This window comes from Danio rerio, chromosome 1 (assembly GCF_049306965.1).
Source record: "Danio rerio strain Tuebingen ecotype United States chromosome 1, GRCz12tu, whole genome shotgun sequence".
NCBI classification, from domain to species: Eukaryota; Metazoa; Chordata; class Actinopteri; order Cypriniformes; family Danionidae; genus Danio; species Danio rerio.
Window position 1 is genome coordinate 52,010,001 of NC_133176.1, and position 23,988 is coordinate 52,033,988.

The 23,988-nt window shown below is 34.3% G+C and overlaps 2 protein-coding genes across 7 annotated transcripts in view; both read right to left on the reverse strand.

Annotated features, from left to right (window-relative positions):
- gsk3bb (glycogen synthase kinase 3 beta, genome duplicate b) overlaps positions 1-23,988 on the reverse strand; it is an 834,817-nt gene that overhangs the window by 121,765 nt on the left and 689,064 nt on the right. The gene's annotated exons all lie outside the window — the stretch shown is intronic.
- Positions 1-23,988, reverse strand: part of sorcs1 (sortilin-related VPS10 domain containing receptor 1) — a 474,217-nt gene that overhangs the window by 84,592 nt on the left and 365,637 nt on the right. For all 6 annotated transcript variants that reach the window (XR_012408194.1, XR_012408190.1, XR_002459094.3 and 3 more), the window contains 2 exons: positions 14,560-14,718; positions 6,094-6,167 (listed from right to left, as the gene is read on the reverse strand). Coding sequence is in view for 3 of the 6 variants with exons in the window: in XM_021477192.3 (XP_021332867.2) it covers positions 6,094-6,167; positions 14,560-14,718 (233 nt within the window). In the remaining 3 variants the exon portion in view is untranslated. The remainder of the gene's footprint in view (positions 1-6,093; positions 6,168-14,559; positions 14,719-23,988) is intronic.

Below are 23,988 nucleotides of genomic sequence, written 5' to 3' on the forward strand. Positions count from 1 at the left end.
CACAATCCATCAGAAACCGAGTTAGGACTGTCTTTTTCCTTGAAGAGGATTTGTTTGCAAGCAGTATACATTTCTTATATTTGTAGCCATCCCAGTGGGCACCATGATGTCAAAATGAAATCAAAAACATGTCTAAAAATCTTAATCAATAATGTGGATTGACTAACTTGATTAAAAAAATGATATCAAATTGCCATCTAACATTAGCATCAAACACATTTGTTGTCACAGACAACATTAAGGTAGTTTACATGCATTATAACCAAGGTTCGGTATACTAAGTTAGCATACTTATTTAACTGAAAAGCAATGCTAAAGTCAGCTATTCCCTTTGGAAATTGTGCGTTCCATGTCAGAATGTCTTTTTTTTTTTTGTTTTGGCCTTTATAACCATCCCACTACTAGTTTAACCGCTTATATTTCAGCACCACAGGTTGCCTTTGTAGAAAACACAGCTTATTTTATCCCTCCTATTATCTTTGGGGTCAATTTGACCCAATTCAATGTTAAACTTATGTGCATATATAGTTGACATTGTTTGTTTTACTTCATATTGAATGACTTTTCCTAATTTAATGGGGAAAACTTGGTAAACATAAAATAAATTTTTTTGAATGCCCTATACACATTTTGTAACATCAGTGTTCCTTGGGGTCAATTTGACCCGAGGGTCTTTTAGCTGTATAAAACATAAGAAATATAAAAAATCTACACATATTTGTTTTGGGTGATTCTGGGGTAACTATAACAAGTCATGCTTTTATAGTATGCACTAAAATGTATATGTTAATTATAATAAAAGTAAATAAATACCTGAAGTATCACAATAATCTTCTTGTAATTCTTGCGAGAACCTTGATATTTCCAGTGTTTTTGTTTTTTTTTTTTTTGTGGGAGGGGAAAACCTGTGGTTTACAGGGTACAATAGGTGCAAAGCTATAAAAGTTTGCACATGAAGCTTTCTAAACTAGCTCTCTTTGCACTGTGGGCTCTCTCTTAAGCCCGCTCAATTGAAAATAGCCTCTAAGCAAAGGTTTTCTGTCAGAGATTTTGTCACAGGTTTTTGACATTGAAAGTGACAGAGGAGACAGGATAAGCTTGACCAACCTACATTCGGTTGCTTATTTTGACAGGAGTGTACAAGTCCAAAGAAGAAGCAAAAGCAAGGAATGCTGGCACTGGAAGGTTAATATTTTCAGCCACCATGTCTCTGAATATCACCAAATCATACACCTTGATGACAAGGAAACAAGGAAGGGCAGACAAGAGCATGACAAACTCTCAGCAATACGGATAGGATAAGTGGGTTCAGCGATTGCCCTTCCTTTACAATCCAGGCCCCCACATCATTGTGGATGAATGTCTGGTTTCATTTCATGGCCGCTGTCCCTTTAGACCAAGAGTCACCAACATGGTGTCCGTGGGCACTAGATAGCCCGCGAGGATCACATGAGTTGCCCACCGGCCTGTTCTAAAAATAGCTCACCAGTGCCATTTTTCCAGAAAGCTGAGCATCAAATTCTTTTTTTACATTAGGGCCTACTATAAAATACTTTTTAAATCACACTTGCATTGGTGTAAAACTGAAAATGACATGAAGTTATACTATATATAAAAAAAAACTATTTCAGACAAAGGACTTGTTGCATATTGATATTTATCTGTTTCCTACCTTGTTAAATCATTGTTGACAACTATTGTGAGAAATCATTAACATAATCAGTGTCTTCACATAGATGAATATCATAAATTAATAATAATAACACATTTGTTATTTAAGTGTGCATCAAACTGGTAGCCCTACACATTAATCAGTTCCCAAAAAGTAGCTTTCAGTTTCAAAAAGGTTGGTGACCCCTGCTTTAGACAATACACGCCCAGCAAAGCATGTTTGTTTTACTTGGTGTCAAATTGACCCCATACTTAACTGTGTTCCAGTGCTGGCTAAAGGACATTGTTATAAATAACAAAAATATTTACCAATAAAGTACAAAACTAATACAACAACAAATATGTCTATATATTCTGGAGGTTTTAAATTGCTGGGGTCAAATTGTCTCCAGAGGATAAAAGGTGTTTGCAAATTTTAGGGTAACACGAGGGTTAATTCTGTAAGGGTTGTGGATGGGAAATGGGGAGAAAGGAACGAGGACTCAAGCGCAGGAAAAATGGGAATTTAATAAATAATAAAAATAACCCCGAGGGGGAAAACATTAACAAACCAAATACATACAAAAACAAACTGGACTGGGCAGGCTGGCAAGGATCAGGATTGGAAACACGACAGGACTTCAAATGACGAAATGTGATGATAAACTGGCACAGGACAGCAACTGTGAGGGGTTTATAAACTGTAGAAAATTAACACACAAACAGGTGAACACAATGAACTAATAATGGGTTAACAAGGAGGGTGGGACAAGACAATAGACGGGAGAGCGCATGACACAGAGAGACAACACAAGCCATGCGCTCACATAAAACAGGACAAGAACATGCAGCCAATGAGAGAACTCATTAACCGCATGTTCATGACAACAAACACAACACTGAAGCACACGACAAAAGCACGTGACCACAATGTAAACACATAGCCACGTGCTTTGACAGACGCAAGACACGAGCACATGAGGAATGACAACTCACTGTGCGCTCACACACGCACCGTGCATGTTTCATCCCAGTGCCGACCAAAACCGAAACCAACTGGATTGAGACGCTGGGAATGAAACTCCACGCTGCTGACAGACGAAAACACAAACACAAGTACAAGAGCGCACGCGTCTGAGGCACGCAAAGACCGAGCGGCCACAGCAAGCGGGAGCGCGCACACTCTGCATACACCCACAACGGCGCTCGCACACAAAGAGACACACAATGACAGAAAGAGAACGAGACTGAGCTAGTGTCAGAGCTCTGCCACCAAAACAAGAATTTACAAGACCAGAGTGGCAGAACCCTGACAAATTCAGTCTTGAAAACTGCCTCAATGTATGCGAGCATGGTCATTATCACAGAACGATTATCCCTACGTCATTATTGTTTAAATAATCCAATTTCGATTTTGGAACCGATTTTTGCGTAGCTTATCTATGGCTCAACACAAAATATCAGACACATTACATCTTACAACAACTCCTTCTTAAATATGGACTGTCTAGATTTCGATTTCAGATCAATAGCAAAAGGTGAAGGAGCTCTGACTCGTTCACTTCCAGCAAGACTTTAAATCTGTGCGGATATTAGGCCAGAAAAAGAGCCAAATCAGATCTGAGTTCCCCCTTTTTGAAGCGCTGACGGACACAAAAGTCCATTTCATCCATTCAGTTTCTTCAATCATCTCCTATAGCGGCTGTGACCGTGGTGGTGTATCTCATCAGAAGGGACAATCTAATTTCACATAGTCAATAGCTACACATTTGTTCGGGTTATATGTCTCGTCTCACTTCAGATAATAGGACTCTATATGTGAGAGTTCATAGAGGGAAACTTGTGAGGATGGATCATTACCAGCCTAAAAATAACACGACTTCAGGCTGACTCTCTGATGGCTGTGCTCTGTCCCACTTTGGCTGCATGCGCTTATGCAAAAACCTGACACAAAACGCCTTCCAAAAAACAAGACGCGAACATGAGTAGTGTAAAAGATGGACGTGATCAATGAAAGTGGAAAACAAGTAGAAATAGCACTGTGATTGACGCATTAAATACACTGTGAGTTATTGATTCTTGAGACATGGATCATTTTTTCTCCAGTTTCACGTTTTTGTTTTTTTTTTACCTTCATGTGAAGTCAGAATTATTAGCTCTCCTGAATTATTAGACCCACTGTATATTTTCCTCCTCAATTTCTGTTTATCAGAAAGAATAATTTTATTCTTTATTCTAAATATAATAATTTTATTAACTCATTTATAATAATTGATTTCTTTTATATTTGATAGGATGACAAGACGTAATATTTGACTAGATATTTTTCAAGATACAATGTTTAAAACGAATAAGTCAATTATATGTTTGAGAAATTTTAAAATAAGAGGGAAAACAAGAATTACAATTTCTTTAGCTGCAAAAAAAAAAAAAAAAAAATATATATATATATATATATATATATGTATATATATATATATATATATATATATATATATATATATATATATATATATATATATATATATATATATATATATATATATATATAATGACTCAATCTTATTTTTTTCCAGATCACATAAAATGGCATTTATTATTATTATTATTATTATTATTATTATTATTATTATTATTATTATTATTATTATTATTATTATTTCTATTATTATTATTATTATTATTATTATTTCTATTATTATTATTATTATTATTATTATTATTATTGTTATCATTATGTTTTTTGCTGATCATTTTCCATTTGCACCCGGAAAAAAGTTCTGAGTCTTTATTTGTTTTTAAGAGAATTATTCTGGTCATGAAGGCAGCCTTTATGAAATGTAAAAAAAAAATGTTAAATTGTAAATTATTTACTTATTAAATATATTTATTAATTTATTTTTATTATTGTACGTATTTTCACATGTAAATATTAGTCGAGTCATTGTTGCTTTTATTACTATTACACCATTTATAATAAAAAATATTATTATAACTATATTATTATATTATTATATATTATATATATTATAAATATTATTAAACATAAATAAATAAATACATTAATTAATAAATATAATAATAATAATAATTATTATTATTATTATTATTATTATTATTATTATTATTTTTATTATTATTATTATTATAGTTATTATAATTATTATTATTATTATTATTATTATCATTATTATTGTTGCTATTATTATTATTAGTAGTAGTAGTAGTAGAAGTAGTAGTAGTAGTAAGCTGAAAATTCATCATTAAAATCACTGCAATAAATTATTAAATCAAATATTTATTATTCAAATATTATTTTACACTGCAAAAACCTTTTACAATTTTACAATTTGTACTGTATTTTTAATTAAATAAATGCAGTCTTGGTGAGCACGAAAAGCTTATTCCAAAACATCTAAAAATCCTACCCGAATATACAAATATATAAACAAAATATAACACAAATATAAAAGAAGAAAAATATTACAATGCAATAATAAAACTACAATAGTTACTCAGTGATGCTAAAGTGACACTGATTCTAAATTTTAAATGCTATAATTCTAGTGATAACATAACTTTTGCATTTGTATGTAATTATGTAAAATAATCTCAGTGCCAAAATGGATATTAGTGAATATAGACATGACAAGTTTGGATGCAACAAATATGACATAAGCTTTATATTTCTGAATATTTGACACACTCGATTAACAGTTTGCAACATCAGAAAATAATGGCTTGTGCATTGGGGAAAATACATTTATTCAGATTTTCAGACAGCGCCGACAATCCAATAGGTGAAAATCAGATGAAACCTTAATTATAAAAGTGAATTTATAAAATTAAAAAATGATATTCTATGACTATTACTATCAGATAATTATTACTATTTATCTGATTTCTTCATGCATTTGCCTTCCTCTTTTTTCTCCCCTTGGTAGGCAAGAATTAGCGCAGTATAGTTTATAATACATCCTAAATAAACTTGTCAGAAAGACAAAAAAAAAAAAAAAAAGAAGAAAATCAATCAAACCCAAACTGCCTTTCAGTTCATTCCAGCTTGTCCACTTGAGACCGGAGATAAACACAAAATCGAAGCGCATTTAGATTTTATTTCTCAACAGGTCTCTTTAATCACCGCAGTCTAGACATCTATTAGCCGTCCTGATCGAGTTGAAGAAGCTTCCCTAATGACTAAATCATTTGCAACATTGAAAATGCAGACTTGAACTCGGTAACAAGGCCTAACGACAGCAGTCATTAAAGAAAACTTCTGAGGTTTGGAGGTTAAAAAAAAAGAAAAAATAACGGAGGTGGTGTTGGTGGTGAGACACAGTGGGGAAGATCAACAATCCGTGTTTTCGGCTTTATTCTTTTATCAGCCGCAGAACGCGAGGAGCTGGAATGATTGATGAAGAAGAAATCACACAGAGAGCTTACCAGTAGAATCGATTGGGCGCCACCCGCTCGTGAACAAGCTGCCAGCGACGGCCAAACTCAACAGAGCTGTAGAGCTGGAGGAGAAAGAGTGGGTTAGAAGCAAGATTTTAACCTCATGGTATAACACAAAGCTGTAATGTAATTATTTAGGTGAGTTTTACTCTTGTCATTGGCTCTGTTTGACTTATATCTGTCTATAGATATAGGTGAACCAGAATTATTAGCCCTCCTGACTTATCGGTAGGCCCACACGGAATCTGAGCGCGCAGAATTCCGCAGATTTTCCACAGATTTTCCGCAGATTTCTGAAGATTTTAAGCCCATTATTAATTCTGTTTATTTACTTGAGTAAATGTGTAAATCTGAATTTATTTAGTTTTTATTCAGTAATTTATTAATTTTTATTTAATATATTAAGGTTTTAGTTATGATACTCAGTTGAATACTCCCAAAATAATTCCGCAGAAATCTGCAAATTTTTACCAAAATTCTCCGCAGAAATAGCAAAAAACGTCCGCAGATTCCGTCTGGCCCTACTTATCAGCCCTCGGTATATTTGTTCCAATGTATTTTTAACATAATAGTTTAATAACTAATTTCTAATATCTGATTTCTTTTATCCTTGCCATGATGACAGTACATCCTATTTTAGATATTTTTTTCAAAATACTAGTATTCAGCTAAAAGTGTCAGTCTTAATTAGGCAAGTTAGGATAATTAGGGACGTCATTGTATAATCAGACTCAGCTTTTCACAATTTTTTTTGTGATTTTTTGCGATAAAAAAACCCCAATGACAATAACACAAATATAAAAAAAAAGCTTCTTTGTTTTGCTCTCTTGTCAGAATTAAAACAGAAATAAACTGTAGGGATTAAGCCAAAGGAAAGTTGTGTGACTCTTATTCCACGATCTTACTTTCTCTTTCTCAGATTTCGCTCCACGGAGCATCTGACATTATGTACCTCACTCAGGACATGTGTTTAGGCTTCCCCTACCGTAATACACCTAAAACATGATTCCTTTATTGATTTGATGTACATCATACATGTAAAGCAAAAGTAATTACAATTCAGTCACGTCCAGTGGCCGTCATCCTTGAACCAATCTCCATCATTGTAAGCTGCTTTTCTGACTGTTCCACTGTTTCGTTTGTTAGATGTTTGCTCCCACTTTTTTTTTGCAGTCTGACGTGCGTCAAACGGTCAAAACACCCAATTCACGCATTGTTATTCACTTGATTTGTGCCACAGGATGTCTAACCGCATCATTGCATTGAGTTCACATGTAAATCACTTGAGATATATATATATATATATATATATATATATATATATATATATATATATATATATATATATATATATATATATATATATATATATATATATATATATATATATATATATATATAGTTAAAGTCAGAATTATTAGCCTCCCTTTGAATTTGTTTTTCTTTTTTAAATATTTCCCAAGTGATGTTTAACAGAGCAAGGACATTTTCACAGAATGTCTGATAATATTTTTTTCTTCTGGAGAAAGTCTTACTTGTTTTATTTTGGCTAAAATAAAAGCAGTTTTAAAATATTTTAATGCCATTTTTAGGGTCAAAATTATTAGCCCCTTTTGTTGTTGATAGTCTACAGAACAAACCATCCATATACAATAACTTGCCTAAATACCCAAACCTGCCTAGTTAACCTAAATAGCCTAGTTAAGCCTTTAAATGTCACTTTAAGCTGTATAGAAGTGTCTTTAAAAATATCTAGTCAAATATTATGTACTGTCATCATGGCAAAGATCAGTTAAATAAATAAATTAGTTATTAGAAATGAGTTATTAAACTATTTTGTTTAGAAATGTGTTGAAAAAATTTGCTCTCCGTTAAACAGAAACTGTATTAATCTGTATTAATATGTATATATAAAGGGCAGGAAGTGGGGGTTGGGAGTGGGGACTATGAATTTCAGAGTGTTGTTAAGTAGTCAACAATGACATTAATTACCTGACACTAAACTTTTACTATTCTAGAGGTTTTAAATTGCTGGGGTCAAATTGACCCCAGTGGATAAAAGGTGTAAGCAGAGTTTAGTGTAACAGGAGGGTTACGAATAACTTTTTCAAATGAAATACAGAATAAAAGAAAATCCTAAAGAACAATTTCACAATTTTTATAACTAATTTATAAAGGATTGTGAGAGTTTATGAGACTGAAGACAGGAGAAATAAATTGTTTGACATACATAGATACACTGTAATGACTTGTAAAGTCCTTGAACCACTGTAAAAAATGTATGCACCACAATTAGTATTTATTGTAGTGCATTAGGGGACTGGCTTCAACTGACTTCTACAGTAGGGCATGTGAAGTTTTCTACAGTAGGTATCTTAAAGTATAATCAAGTTTCTACTCTAGAACAGAATGTGCATTAAATAACCTAAAACAGTCCCTACACAAGGAGCTAACTAGGTTTCGGAATGGTTCAAATTAAATCTGAAATGACTTTTTCAAACAAAATAGTGAACAAAATAACATCCTAAAATAATCATTTCAAAATTAGTATAATTACCCTGCAAAATTGGCATTAGCTAAAAGAACTAAGACTGAGCTAAAAAATAATCTCTAAATGAGACATAGAAATGATTCATGTATATGTTTCCCAGAGTGACAAGACGCATCCTATTTATGTGCACAGTGCTTTGGAGGAAATCGTTAATACAAAATGGCTAATACAACATAAATATCACATTAGTCTTTACAGCACTTTGGAATGAAATCTGCCATTTGTTAAAGTGTTGAGCAAAAGTTTTCCTGAGGTGTGAAACCCAAAGCAACACATTTTTGCCAGGTTTTTGTGAGACTAAAACAGTGGGGGGTTTGAATGGAGCACTTGTATTTGCATCCACTGGGAACAGTGATATCACAATCTCAAATCCAATATAACATCCTGAATGTGGGTGGAAGAACCTAAGACATATTTAGACACAGCTACACCAACAGAACAGATCAAAGTGAGTCAAACTAAAACCAAATTAGACTCAAATCTCATCTGAGCTGGTTCAGACTTCATGCCTGGTCAAGCTGTTTTTCAATTAATGTCCAGCTGTTTCTGATTTAAAGAGCTATATGTACACTGTTAACAGATCTTGTGTTTTTAATCACACAGTATTTATGTTAATATGAAGTTTTTTACTGCATTACAGTTTTGCATGTTACAGTATTTTTATGTTGCTTTGTGGGAAATAGACTTTAGCACCATTAAAACAGTATTTTTGTTTTGCTGAGAATTGAAATACCATTTACCAATATGTACTGTTTTACAGTAAATAGATTAAAGAACAATCAATTACAAGTTTTTATTTTAATTTTTTTTAATCATATTACAGGTAAGAAGAATAAAAATACTGTAAATTTTACATTAAGGCTATTCAGTATTATAAATATATATTGCAAGAGAAATGGTACAATAAATAATACTGCAATATTTTTTGGCTGTTCGTTTGATTTAAAGGAAATTGCTGGCAAAATGTTCCAGTAAGATACTGTAATTTCTACAGGACATTTTTGATGTGCTATGTTTCACATAAACTAGCATAATTCAGAAACACTTGTTGGCCATTTGGAGAAATGCAAGTAACTATTTATTTATTTATTTATTTATTTATTTATTTATTTATTTATTTATTTATTTATTTATTTATTTATTGTTTGTTTGTTTGTTTGTTTGTTTGTTTGTTTTATTTATTTATTTATTTTTATTTTTTTTTTGTGGTCATTTACCTTTAGTAGATAGGACAGTATTGAGACAGGAACCAAGTTGGAGAGAGAGGGAGGTAGGGAAGGGAAATGTCCTCGAACCGGGATTTGAAAAAATATGATTTTTATATTTATGTAGCCTAGAAAATAACATTTTTTTGTAATATTTTAATCCTTTAATTATTTTTTTTTTACTTTTTTAACGTATTTCTGTACATCCTGTGTGTATTAAGCAGTCTGTATGTAACAGTCTTGTGTAGTTCATCAAAATAGCAACGCGCCTCAACACGCCTCCTTTTTTAGACCAGAACGCCTATGGGCACACATATGAGCACAAATGCATTTGCTATTTCAACAGCAAGGTGCAAAACGTCAAAACGAATCTTGCGCCTAGCTGAAACTAGCAAACAACAATTGCGTCGCACCGGGTCTACGGTATTGTTTCAGAAGGGTTATTGCAGAGAAACACAAACAGCATGCAGAACTATAAACGCATGGCTATGCGCAAGGCATGCGCTGTGGGTCACACTGATCACTCGAGGCAGAAGTATAAATCAGCCTAATTTGCACATATGTTTGGCAGTGCTGTAGTCAATGATTACAATTGTTTTACTATACAATGTCATTATTTTATTATGCATGTCAAATGCTACCAATGTCCAATATACTAGCTAATAAGCTAATAATATTGAGATTAAAATGGTTTAAAACAAATTAAAAACTGCTTTTATTCTAGCCGAAATAAAAACAAATAAGACTTTCTCCAGAAGAAAAAAAAAATATTATAGGAAATACTGTGGAAAATTCCTTGCTCGGTAAAAAAAAAAAAAAAAAAAAATAAAAAATTAGGAAACAGTTGGAAAAGGGAAAAAAAGGCAAATACTGAGATTTAAATAAATTTTTTAGTTTTACTATATGATGTCATTGTTTTACTATTAACGTCAACAGCTACTGATTTCCAATATTCTTCAAAATATGTAAGCAACATGGAAAAAAGGAAACTCATAAAGAATTGTAACCACTTAAAGAAAAGTAAATGCTAAGTATTTTTTAATCATCATCCTTTAACAGATGACAAATGTGTACATATAGATTGTTTAAGATGTGTTTGCAGCAGAGAAAAACACAAAATTTTCATTTCTAAAGCTTTTCATTTGAGCTTGTTTCATCTCTCGTTTGTTTACTGTTATACTAATAATAAATAAATGGAAAAAACTCGGCAGATTCAGAAACCTTGCTGATGACATTGTGCTCGCAAAACAGTCAACATGAATGAATTATGCATTTATTTGTCGCAGTAGATTTGGATAGGGTTTAATTACACTGGTGATTGTGTTTTCTTTTTTTGTGTTGTTTGCTTTTACGGCTTCCAACCGCGGCTAGTCATGCACACTGTGCAAACACACAACTATTAGCCCTCCATCGGCTGATAATTCATTTTGATTTGTTCGTTTAATTGTAATTCATTTGCGGTGGCCCTTCTTCAAGGGTGAAGTCCATGTTGATTTGTCGGAACTGAAGTCGATGCTGTTTAACATCATCACTTGATACTTGAAACTATCATGCATTTGAGTGAAAGGTAAATTGAGATTAGTTTTTTGTTTTCACATTAATAAGACAAAACTGCCCTTTTGAATATAAATCACTGAGCAAATGTTTAAGATTTTGATCATCACAAAAGGTCTCTTATGGTGTGCAAGACTGAATTTATTTATTCATATATAATAAAACTTGTGAAAAATCATAATATGTAAAATGCAAATCATTACATCTTTGAGAAATCATCCTTTTAAAATAGTTGAAGAATTATTAGCCCAATTTCTTTTTAACGAAAAGGAAGATTTTCTAAACACATTTCTTAACACATTAGTTTTAATAACTCAGTTCTAATAACTGTTTTATTTTATAGATGCCATGATGACAATATCTCCCTGCTTCGTGTGGGATTCCTCCGGGTGCTCCAGTTTCCCCCACAGCCAAAAGACATGCGGTACAGGTGAATTGGGTAGGCTAAATTGTCCGTAGTGTATGAGTGTGAATGAGTGTGTGTGGATGTTTTCCAGAGATTAGTTGCGGCTGGAAGGACATCCGCTGCGTAAAAACGTGCTGGATAAGTTGGCGGTTCATTCCGCTGTGGCGACCTCGGATTAATAAAAGGACTAAGCCAAAAAAAAAAATGAATGAATGAATGATGATAATACATAATATTTAACTAGATATTTTTAACTATACTAGTATTCAGCCTAATGTGACTTTCAAATTTAGTCTTGACTAGGTTAAATACGCTTGTTCTGCAGACAATCAAAAATATAATGCTTAAGGCGACTAATAATATTGACCTTAAAATGGTTTTAAAGATTAAAAACAGCTTTTATTCTAGCTGAAATAAAACAAATAAGACTTTCTCCAGAGGAAAAAAATATTATAGGAAATACTGTGAAAAATTCCTTTTGCAGTTAAACATCATTTGGGGAATATTTAAAAGATTCACAGGCGAGCTAATAATTTTGACTTTAACTGTATGAAATTATATAATAATTGATCAAAAGTGATAAGAAGATTTATAATATTGTAAAAATTAATTTAAATATGCATCACAGTTTTCACAAATAATAAAGTCCAAAACAAGTTTTCAGTTTTGACAATGAGAACTATTAAATATGATTGTGCACCAATAACAACTGATCATAACAGATTATTTAATCATCTTATCATGCTATTTATGATGCTTATGATGCTAAAAACTCTGCTTTGGGTCATAAATTGCATTCTCAAACACATTCACACAGCAAACCATTACACTTGATTTAAATTAATATCAAACAAAATAATCACATTTTTTATTAAATGAATGCAGCCTTGGTGAGCAGACAAGATGTCATTCATTCTTTTATTAATTTTCCTTCGGCTTGAGGCTGATCTATACTTCTGGGTTCTGATTTATACTTTTGCACTTCTGTGAGTGATCGATGTGACCCACGGAGCCTGCCTTGCGCGTAGTCGTGCATTTATACTTCTGCATGCTGTTTGTGTTGCTCTGCAATAACACTTCCCAAAATATAGCTGGCAGTAGGTGTTTATGTTTCTCAGTGTCAAATTTTTTCATGGCTGTTTTTTTCTTCTGAACACTACCTTAATGTAGAAATAGCTAAAACTCGTTCATTACGAGGAAGGAATCAGCAGACGTGCAACAACATTAATCATAAGGTAAACACAAAACATCAGTTTCCCTCCAAAGCTACTTTACAGGACTCTACAATCAAAAACACTAGCTCCAATGGGTTAGCGCGGCTCTTAGCCCCACCCACACTGGTCACACCTACCAAGCTGACCAATCACAGAGCTTGAGCTATGCAACGCTACGATGTGTAGTTTCATTTTTTGAGAGGCGCATGTCCGCATCGGCGTCAGCCACAGGCTCACAGGTACATGTGCGCTTGACGCAGAGGTATCTTTATATAGGAGTCTCAAATCTCTATTTCAAAGGTTGCCACAGCAAAATGAACTATTCCAGCATATGTTTGTTTTTTCCTTTTGCAACCCAGTACTGGGAAGCACCCATGCATTGCGCCCAATTTAGTTTCTTTAATTCACCTATAGCAGATGTCTTTGGACTGTGGAAGAAACCAGAGGACACCATGCCAAAACCCCAACTGGCCCAGCCAGGACTCAAACCAGCGACCTTATTGCTGTGAGGTGACAGTGCTAACTACTGAGCTACCGTCCGACCCTTCTTTTAAAATTAATACAATTAAAATATAGATTTATGCTCACAATTTATTTTAATGTACAATTGACGCTAATAATAAACCAATAACTAAGACATTTAGCTCAATTAACTACTATTAAGCTGCTTATTAATAGTTAGAAGGTAGCAGTTGTGTTTAGGTATTGATTAGGGCTGTAAAATAAGATCATACTTTATAAGTGCTAATAAACAGTTAATATTCCAATAATAGGCAAGTAATGAGCCAGTAGTAAATGGTGTTGTTATTTGAAAAAATTGTAAATTGTTACTTAAATTAAAGTGTTACCATATTTATTACCAATCACAAACTTTTTAAAGTTTGGTGTATATTTTAAAGGGGGAAAAAGCCACATTAAAGAGTTGAAATAATTAAATCTGTGCATAAATGAAATCCAAAAGCAAAATGACTCATCAGTTGCATCAGGAAAAGATAAATATATGAACCAAATCTCGACGAGTTAAATGATCTTCTGATATGAATAAATCTGATGCTTAAACAATCTTTCTTTCAGAAGAGTAAAGATTTTCTATTATTTATCAGCTCCAAACCATGAGCTCGAAAGCATATAATTAATGGTAATTCTCAGTGACTGGGGATCCATAAATTGTCTTAATTGCCAACTTTAAGCTCACTGAAATTGTCTCTTTAAGACGTATTTCCCCTCGCATTGATAATTGCCTTCTGAGCACATATTTCAAACCCAAATATACAGTAGATTAGCATCCATTTGCACGCATGCTTTTATTTATTGTAATGCTTTGCTTTGCAGTTTGTGTCTGGAATGCTTTTTATCAAGTATGCAAATACTATAAACTTGTTTTCCTTTTTTTTCGTTTGGCTTTCATGCATTTGGCAATAAAACAGCTTGATAATTAGAGAGCCGCGTGAATGGTGCCTTGCTGAATGCCTCATACCGTAATTACTCATTTTTAGGAATGATTTAGCTGGGATGATTGTGTACCTTCTGCTCGTGGCTATAAGCAAGGATCCAGTCCTCCTGCTCGGGGTGAAACAGCAGGCTGAGGATGTAGAAGTTGAGGCGGTATTTCTGATAGGTGGCTCCTTCGTCTGAGCTGATGAGCAAACTGCTCTCTACCTCTGGATCCGTCAGCAGCATGATCTGAAAAACACAAAAAATAGGCTCTTAGATTCCTCACTAGCCACAGAAACCAAAAATAAGAAGTAAATCAAATACAATAATAATTTTATATATATATACATATCTTTTTTTTTTGGTTGGATGATTTGATTGAGCAGAAAAAAAGATGAAACGTCACTTTTTGGTGATTAGAAACAGATTAAATGTACTTAGGTGATTTTATTACATAGCATATTAACTGTAATTGACAGTTTTCATGTTTCAAATGATTATACAGTATAATATTATTAATAGAGGTATCAAAATTAATTGTTTCTTTGGTGCACCGCGATGCAGACGTGGACAATTCGGTATCAGTTCAGTAATAATCATAACCGGTTATTATGTACTGACGTCATTTTTCTCTTATGCGCTTTGTTGCCATAGCTTACTATGGCGAGGGAGGTGAGCGCAAGTATTTACAATGCTCCAGCTACTTAAAAACACAGAAACTGTGCACAATTTCACTGCTTGTGTGTACTGACACTTACAGCAGAAGCCCCTATTTCACTGCGATCGAGAGAATGAAGGTAAACTCCATTTATCTCTCTCTCTCTCTCTCTCTCTCTCTCTCTCTCTCTCTCTCTTTCTCTCTCTCTCTCTCTCTCTCTCTATCTCTATATAAATATATATATACAGTTGAAGTAAGAATTATTAGCCACCCCACCCCCCCCCCCCCCAATTATTAGATCGCTTGTTTATTTTTTACCCCAATTTCTTTTTAACTGGGAGAAGATTTTTTTAAACAAATTTTTAAACACAATAGTTTTAATAACTTATTTCTAATAACTGATTTTTTTTTATCTTCGCTATAATGACAGTAAAAAAATATTTTACTAGATATTTTTCAAGACACTTCTATAAAGCTTAAAGTCACATTTAAAGGTTTAACTAGGTTAATTAGGTTAACTAGGCAGGTTAGGGTAATTAGGCAAGTTATTGTATAACAGTAGATTGTTCTGTAGATTAAGAAAAAAAAATAGCTTAAAGGGTCTAATAATTTTGTCCCTAAAAGGGCTTTTTAAAAAAATCAAAAACTGCTTTTAATCTTGCCTAAATAAAACAAAAAAGACTTTTTCTAAAAGAAAACATATTATCAGACATACTGTGAAAATATCCTTGCTCTGTTAAACATCATTTGGAAAATATTTTAAAAAGAAGAAAAATATTCGAAGGGGGCTAATAATTCTGACTTCAACTGTATATATATACAGTCAAGTTACCCTTGTAAGCAAAAAACTTAAAAAAACTAGATGGTTTTAAATATTATAATTATATATTTTATTTTAATTTCTTGCATGGCTACTACTAATACAGACTCTATACATCACTTCTAATGAACCTGAAATGTTCCTTCACACATAAATACAAGTCAGTCTTAAAAAAAAATAAAAAAAAACACTTATCAGTAACCCTCCCCATATCATGATTGGCTATCATCACTCTGTCTCCTCTCCAACATCTCATTCTTTTTCACATACAAAACAGGAAGCTCAAAAAATATATAACCTCACAAACGTCAGTCTCAAAAAAAAAAAAAAAAAAGGAACAATTATCAACATTGCATCTCAATCTGTGTTTCACATACAAGCTCATAAATTTGATGAACCCACAAACCGTGTTGCTAATTTGCAAGTCTTAATGAACGCTTTTAAAGTTGTGGCAGTGCCGTCACATGCTAAATGTGATATCTTCATTTCCAAACCCTGATTTGCTTGGTCTGATCTCATCATAATCGCAGCGGATCACAAGCACAAATCTCTTTAATGCTGTCAATCTTGTAACACACTCCAATGAGTAATTCATTACTGCACGAGCGTGTGCACTTTAACTCACCCTAAAGCGCAGTCAGACCGTTAAATCTGTAATTTCCCCAGAGCTTTGTGTTTTTCCTATTCTGTTTTAGAGTGCCACCAGTCTTAAGTTTGTGCCAATTTTGAAAAAAAATAAAATAAAATAAATAAATAAGTATAATCAGCCCCGAAATATAATTGAATCGGCGAGGCAGAACAGCTTGTGAACCTTATCATTGACAGAGAGCTGAAGGTGTCAGTGTGTGTCTGAGCTACATTGTGGAATGCTTTAAGGATCGTGTTTTTCTCTTCCATTGGGTTTGTAATGTTTGAACAGACTGGATCCTAAAAGGATAGTTAAAAATGAAAATATGCTGATTATTTACTAAGCGATAGGCCATCTATGATGATTTGGCTTTCTGTAGTAGAACATTAAAGATGCAGTATGTAATTTTCACCATTAGAGGGCGCATATTCACCACAAACAAAGGCATAGTTTGATGATGGTGTGACCGAGTGTAGAATTAGGGAGTTTTTCTTTCATTCTTTCTCTTTTGAGAAACGGCTTTTTCAGGCCTTTAGGAGCAGCCCAGAACAGAAATTGATGAATCTGCTTAAAAACAATGAAAATAATCATTGTTTTTGTTTTAAACAACATAACATGCAGTTTTACATATGTTTTTAAAAGTTTAAAAGGAAAACCAAATGATCTGAAAGAGTTTGAAAAAGTTGTTATTCTGCATTGCGAGAAACAGCATTTCTGGCCACCAAACAGCATTTTTTTTTTACATCATTACATTAAATGGGATTCCTACAGAAATTATGTTCCATTGTTACTATTGGTGAAAAAAAAAATATTGGCATGATTTAAGTGACAAACAAGTTTCAGATAGCTACAGTTCTCACATGTGGAATGATTGGCAAAATATATTATTACACTTTTCTTATGATATAAATAAACAATGTCATATCTAATTTTTTGTCTTCACTGGAGCTTTATTCAAGCTTTATTCCATATATTAATGAGACTGTTTTATTTAATCTTAAATTGGAAGTATAATAAAAGTTTACAATATTTTAATCAAGTTGCACTTAAATTAAACCAAATATATTTCTGTTGACTAAATCTAGAGTAGATTTATTCAACTAAAACTAAAATGATGAAGAAGACTAAAATATGACTAAAATTAGCCGGCAGCTAGCTCTCTGCAACTCTCACATGGTCGCCCACTGAAGCTAAGCAGGGCTGCGCCCGGTCAGTACTTGGATGGGAGACCACTTGGGAAAGCTAGGTTGCTGCCGGAAGTGGTGTTAGTGAGGCCAGCAGGGGGCGCCCAACCTGCGGTCTGTGTGGGTCCTAATGCCCCAGTATAGTGACGGGGACTCTATACTGCTCAGTGAGCGCTGTCTTTCGGATGAGACGTTAAACCGAGGTCCCGACTCTCTGTGGTCGTTAAAAATCCCAGGATGTCCTTCGAAAAAGAGTAGGGGTTTAACCCCGGCATCCTGGCCAAATCTGCCCACTGGCCTCTGTCCATCATGGCCTCCTAACCCTCCCCATATCATGATTGGCTATCATCACTCTGTCTCCTCTCCACCAATCAGCTGGTGTGTGGTGTGCGGTCTGGCGCAAAATGGCTGCAGTCGCGTCATCCAGGTGGATGCTGCAAACTGGTGGTGGATGAGGAGATTCCCCCCCCCATTGTGTAAAGCGCTTTGAGTGCCCAGAAAAGCGCTATATAAATGTAACGATTTATTAATTATTATTATTATTATTAAAATTAAAATAGAATTATAGTCAAAAGCCTAAGAGTAAAACTAAATCTAAATTTTCTGTCAAAACTAACACTGTTACGTTCATGGATGAACTAAAGTATTTAATGTTTATTATCATTGTAGTATGAAACAAAGTAAGAGTAAAAGCCTTCCAAGTGAATCAAGAATGTTGAAGCAATTGATGCTGAAAAATGAGCACAGAATTGCAAAAAAGTCTCTGGTTCTTCCACTCGTGATCACATTCATTCATTCATTCATTTTCTTGTTGGCTTAGTCCCTTTATTAATCGGGAGTTGCCACAGTGCAATGAACCGCCAACTTATCCAGCATGTTTTTTTTACGCAATGGATGCCCTTCCAGCCGCAACCCATTTCTGGGAAACATCCACAAACTCTCATTCACACACACTCCTACACTACGGACTATTTAGTCTACCCAATTCACCTTTACCGCATGTCTTTGGACTGTGGGTGAAAACGGAGCACCCGGAGGAAACCCACGCGAACGCAGGGAAAACATACAAACTCCACACAGAAACACCAACTGAGCCAAAGATCGAACCAGCGACCCAGCGACCTTCTTGCTGTGAGGCAACAGCACTACCTACTGCGCCACTGCTTCGCCCACCTTATGATCACATGGAAAAGACGAAACACTGTTCTTAATGCATATTTTAGTTCTTTTCTTTAATTTAAAGGGTATTTTAAAGTTTTGAACAATGTTAGGGGAAAAGCAATTAAAAATTGTAATATCTATTTATTTATTTATCATTCCAATTGATGTAAATGGCTGTTTTTCAGGATATCAAAAACAATTAGAAACACTCAAGTGTAAGTAAATGGTCAGGAGACATTCCTTTCTAGGTGAACTGTCTTTAACTCTTCCCACTGCTATTTGGACACAAGCTTTTGATTATATTATTAAATCAATAGCCCTCCCGCTGATGTAATATGGAGCAATGCTACTTACTCAAGAACCGACCTGCATGCTCCGCAGATAAAAACATTAGTGTCCACTTCAGAATCAGTTTCCATTTGAAATGCGTTCTTGACACAGCTCTCCAGGGCAATAGCATTATTAAGTAGAGCAGGGCAACACAGCTCGCCGGCCCATTCGTCAAACAGGACATGCTAATGCTAACTATATCAGCTGGAACCCGGAATTCATCAATCATCACTGCCAACCCAAACAACATGGCCCAGATGCCAACCAATCACTGCTGGTGTTTGGGTTGCTCCATTGGTGAAGGTAGGTAAGAAAATATACTGGGCCAATCAAAATCACACGGAAATGCCCTAGCAACCATCCACAACACCTTAGCAACCTCATAGCAACACCCTAGACACTACCAACAACACCATAACAAGTGCCTAAAAACAGTAAACAGAACAATAGAATACATAAACATCACTTTAGCAACCAGTCAGAACACCCTCGCAACTGCCTGCTTTAACTAATGCTGAGAAGTGACTTTTATGTCAAATTAGAAATTTTATGTTAAATTAGTAGAATCTGTACTAGGAACTAACTAACTAACTAACTAACTAACTAACTAACTAACTAACTAACTAACTAACTAACTAACTAACTAACTAACTAACTAACATAGTAGCAAAACCCTACAGACTGCCTAAAAACAGCAAAACAACATTATAGGAACCAAAAATAACCTCTAAGCAACCACCAAGAACAACCTAGCAACTGCACTTGTTAACTGTAACTAGTGTTAAGATTTTGAAAGTGAATCTTAGGTTGTTTTAGTCAATATTTACAGTAATCCACTGTGGAATTTTGCATATCTAATTTAATCATAACAATGAATTAACTAACTGACTAACTAACTAACAGACCAAGTGGCTAACTAACTCAGTTAGCTCCAGTCCACAGTATTTACAGTGCTGGCAGGTGAAAGCAGTCCACAGTGAAGAATATAAATAAATAAATACATAAATAAATATATATATATATATATATATATATATATATATATATATATATATATATATATATATATATATATATATATATATATATATATATATATATAATTTTTTTTTTTTTTTTTTTTTTTTTTTTTTTTTTTTTTTTTGCTCGAGGTACTGCAGCTTCTTTGCCACTATAATTGTATTTTTTAAATTTTTTTGCTATTAATATATTGGAGAGATTCTATATACAAATGAAAATCTATAATAGCAACCTTTAAAAAGGGTTTAGTGTTATTTAATCTGCATTTATGAACATGAAATTTACCAAACAAAATCAAAAGATTCAATATAAAAGCCACGGATAAATTGTTTAAAACAAAATAAAAAAATAACATCTTTGGGGGTCAAATTACAACTAAAACCTGATTTTGTGTGTGTGTGTGTGTGTGTGTGTGTGTGTGTTTCAACATAAACTAGTGTATAGAATTTGAAAGTGACTTTTATGCTGTTTTAAGAGGTGTTTACTGTTGAATTTTCCATATTAGTACAATTTATACTAGAAACTAACTAACTAACTAACTAACTAACTAACTAACTAACTAACTAACATATCAACATACCATAGCAAACACAGATTGCCTAAAATAGCAAAACAACTATATATATATATATATATATATATATATATATATATATATATATATATATATATATATATATATATATATATATATATATATATATATATATATATATATATAAATACCTCTTAGCAACCATCCAGAACACCCGATCAACTGCCAACATGTTAACTGTAACAAGTGTTTTTGTAAGTGAATCTTAGGTTGTTTTAGTCAATATTTACAGTGATCTGCTGTGGAATTTTGCATATCTAATACAATCAGTACAAGGAACTAACTGACTGAAGTATTGACTGATTGACTAGAATCTCATTATTCTATTGATTGATTGATTGACATTTTACAATGAGAAAAAACCTGACTGAGAACTGAGAATTAACTTTTTGTTACTAGGCCAACACTGTTTTGTGAAATTTTTAAGCAAAAGAAGAAGGATAAATGATAATCTGACAGTGATTCAAACTGTAGAGCTCCAAAAAGCACTTAAAAGTGTTGTAAAAGTTTCCATATGACTCATATCTTATATTCTTCTGAAGCTTATATTTTGCTGAGCAGATTTAAATGTTAGAAGTTGTTCACTGAAAGTCTCATAGGGGGTCCAGTCTCACACTGTGACAACACGAGAAACATAAATAGATCATCACATCTGGAACATAGTTTGCTAATATGAATAATACTGCCATATGAATCAAGCAGTTTTGATTTTCTCAGTTGGATTTTTTATAGTCAGTGGCGTCAAATATATTTCTGCAGTCACTAATTTAATTTTAAATGCTGATGATAAAATAATTGTTCTTATGAGAAAGTGACAGTTATGATTTATTAAAAATAAATTAGAAAGAAAAATGAGCACAGATGTGTTCTGTGGAGACACAGAAATGTAATGTAATGTAATGGCTTACATTTTTAAAACAATATTGGCACATTCATCATTATTTCAGGAATTCAAAAGTGTGTGTTTGATGAAGAAATATTAATGAGATTCATTCATTAATGTGGATTCATATGGATGGTTGCATGGATGGATGGATAGCTTGTTGGTTGGTTGGTTGGTTGGTTGGTTGGTTGGTTGGTTGGTTGGTTGGTTGGTTGGTTGGTTGGATGGATGGATGGATGGTCAGTCAGTTGTTTGGAACAATGGATGGATGGTTGATTGGTTGGTTGGATGAACGGGGGATGGACGTTCAGTCGGTAGGTTGTTCGGATGATTAGATGGAGGGAGGGAGGGATGGATGGATGGATGGATGGTCGTTCGGTTGGTCAGTTGTTTGGATCAATGGATGGATGGATGGCTTGTTGGTTGGTTGGTTGGTTGGTTGGATGGATGGATGGATGGATGGATGGTCAGTCAGTTGTTTGGAACAATGGATGGATGGATGGTTGGTTGGTTGGATGGATGAATGGGGGATGGACGTTTAGTCGGTCTGTTGTTCGGATGAATGGATGGATGGATGGATGGATGGAGGGATGGATGGTCGGTCGGTCAGTTGTTTGGATCAATGGATGGATGGATGGTTGGTTGGTTGGTTGGTTGATTGGTTGGTTGGATGAACGGGGGATGGACGTTCAGTCGGTCAGTTGTTTGAATCAATGGATGGATGGATGGTTGGTTGGTTGGTTGGTTGGTTGGTTGGTTGGTTGGTTGGTTGGTTGGATGGATGAACGGATGGATGTATTGGGGACGGATGGATGGATGGATGGATGATCGGTCGGTTGGTCAGTTGGTTGTTCGGATGAATGGATGCATGGATGTTTGGATGGATAGATGGATAGATAGATGGATGGATAGTTGGTTGGTTGGTTGATTGGATGTATGGATGGATGGATGGATGGATGTTTGGATGGAGGGATGGATGTATGGATGGATGGATGGATGGATGGATGGACGGGTGGATGGATGGATGGATGGATGGATGGATGGGTGGATGGTTGATCAGTTGGATGGATGGATGATTGATTGATTGGATGAATGGTTAGATAGATGATTGGTTGGATGGTAGGTTGGTTGGTTGGATGATTTATTGGGTGGTTGGAGGGTTTGATGGTTGGTTGTTTGGTTGGTTGGACGGATGGATGGATGGATGGATGGATGGATGGATGGATGTATGGATGGATGGATGGATGGACGATCAGTTGGTTGGATGATTGATTGGTTGAATGGATGGTTAGATATATGATTGGTTGAATGGTGGGTTGGTAGGTTGGTTGGATGGATTGTTGGATGATTGGTTGGGTGGTTGGTTGGATGTTAGGTTGGTAGGTTGGTTGGATGGATGGTTGGATGATTGATTGGTTGGGTGGTTGGTTGGATGTTAGGTTGGAGGGTTGGTTGGATGGTTGGTTGGATGATTGATTGGCTGGGTGGTTGGTTGGATGGTTTGATGGTTGGATAGTTTGATAGTAGGTTGGATGGATAGATGGATGGATGGATGGATGGATAATTGGATGGATGAATGGATTGATGGATGGATGGATGGATGGATGGATGGATGGTTGGCCGGTTGATTGGTTAGATAGTTGAATGGTTGCTTAGCATTTGAAGCTCTGAATTATTATTGGAATGCCAAGTTAAATGCCAGTTAAATGCAATGCAGTCACTGAATATGTTTAACAGACACTTGTTTGAGTCTCCTCTCTTCATTAATTAACCCATTCATCTCACTGGTCCATCTCAGCACTTTATTTGTACATAGACAAATCCTTAAATAAATCAATCTAAATGCCAAGCTTATAAGATCATTTATCTACATCAGGTTAGCGGTAAAAAAATGCATTTATGACCGACCTCGTTATAGTCAGGATTTACAGGAGTGAGACAATCCAATTAGTTTAGGATGGAGCCGAAACATGTTCCTAATTTCATTAATATTCTATCAGAGGAGAAGTAGCAGTGCACAGAGATTCTCCAGCACGCTCTCCAGCCACCTCATCTGCTGCTTCATTAACCTTTGTCTTCCCACAAACCTCTGCTCTTATGCTTCAAGTCACTGATAGGGACTTAACATACAGAATCAGAGAAAAGATACGGAGGTGGATTTTGCAAGGCTGCATGAATATGGAGACGGAGAAAAGAAGATAAAATTAATTGCCCTTGGTAATGTGTGACTCACATAATAA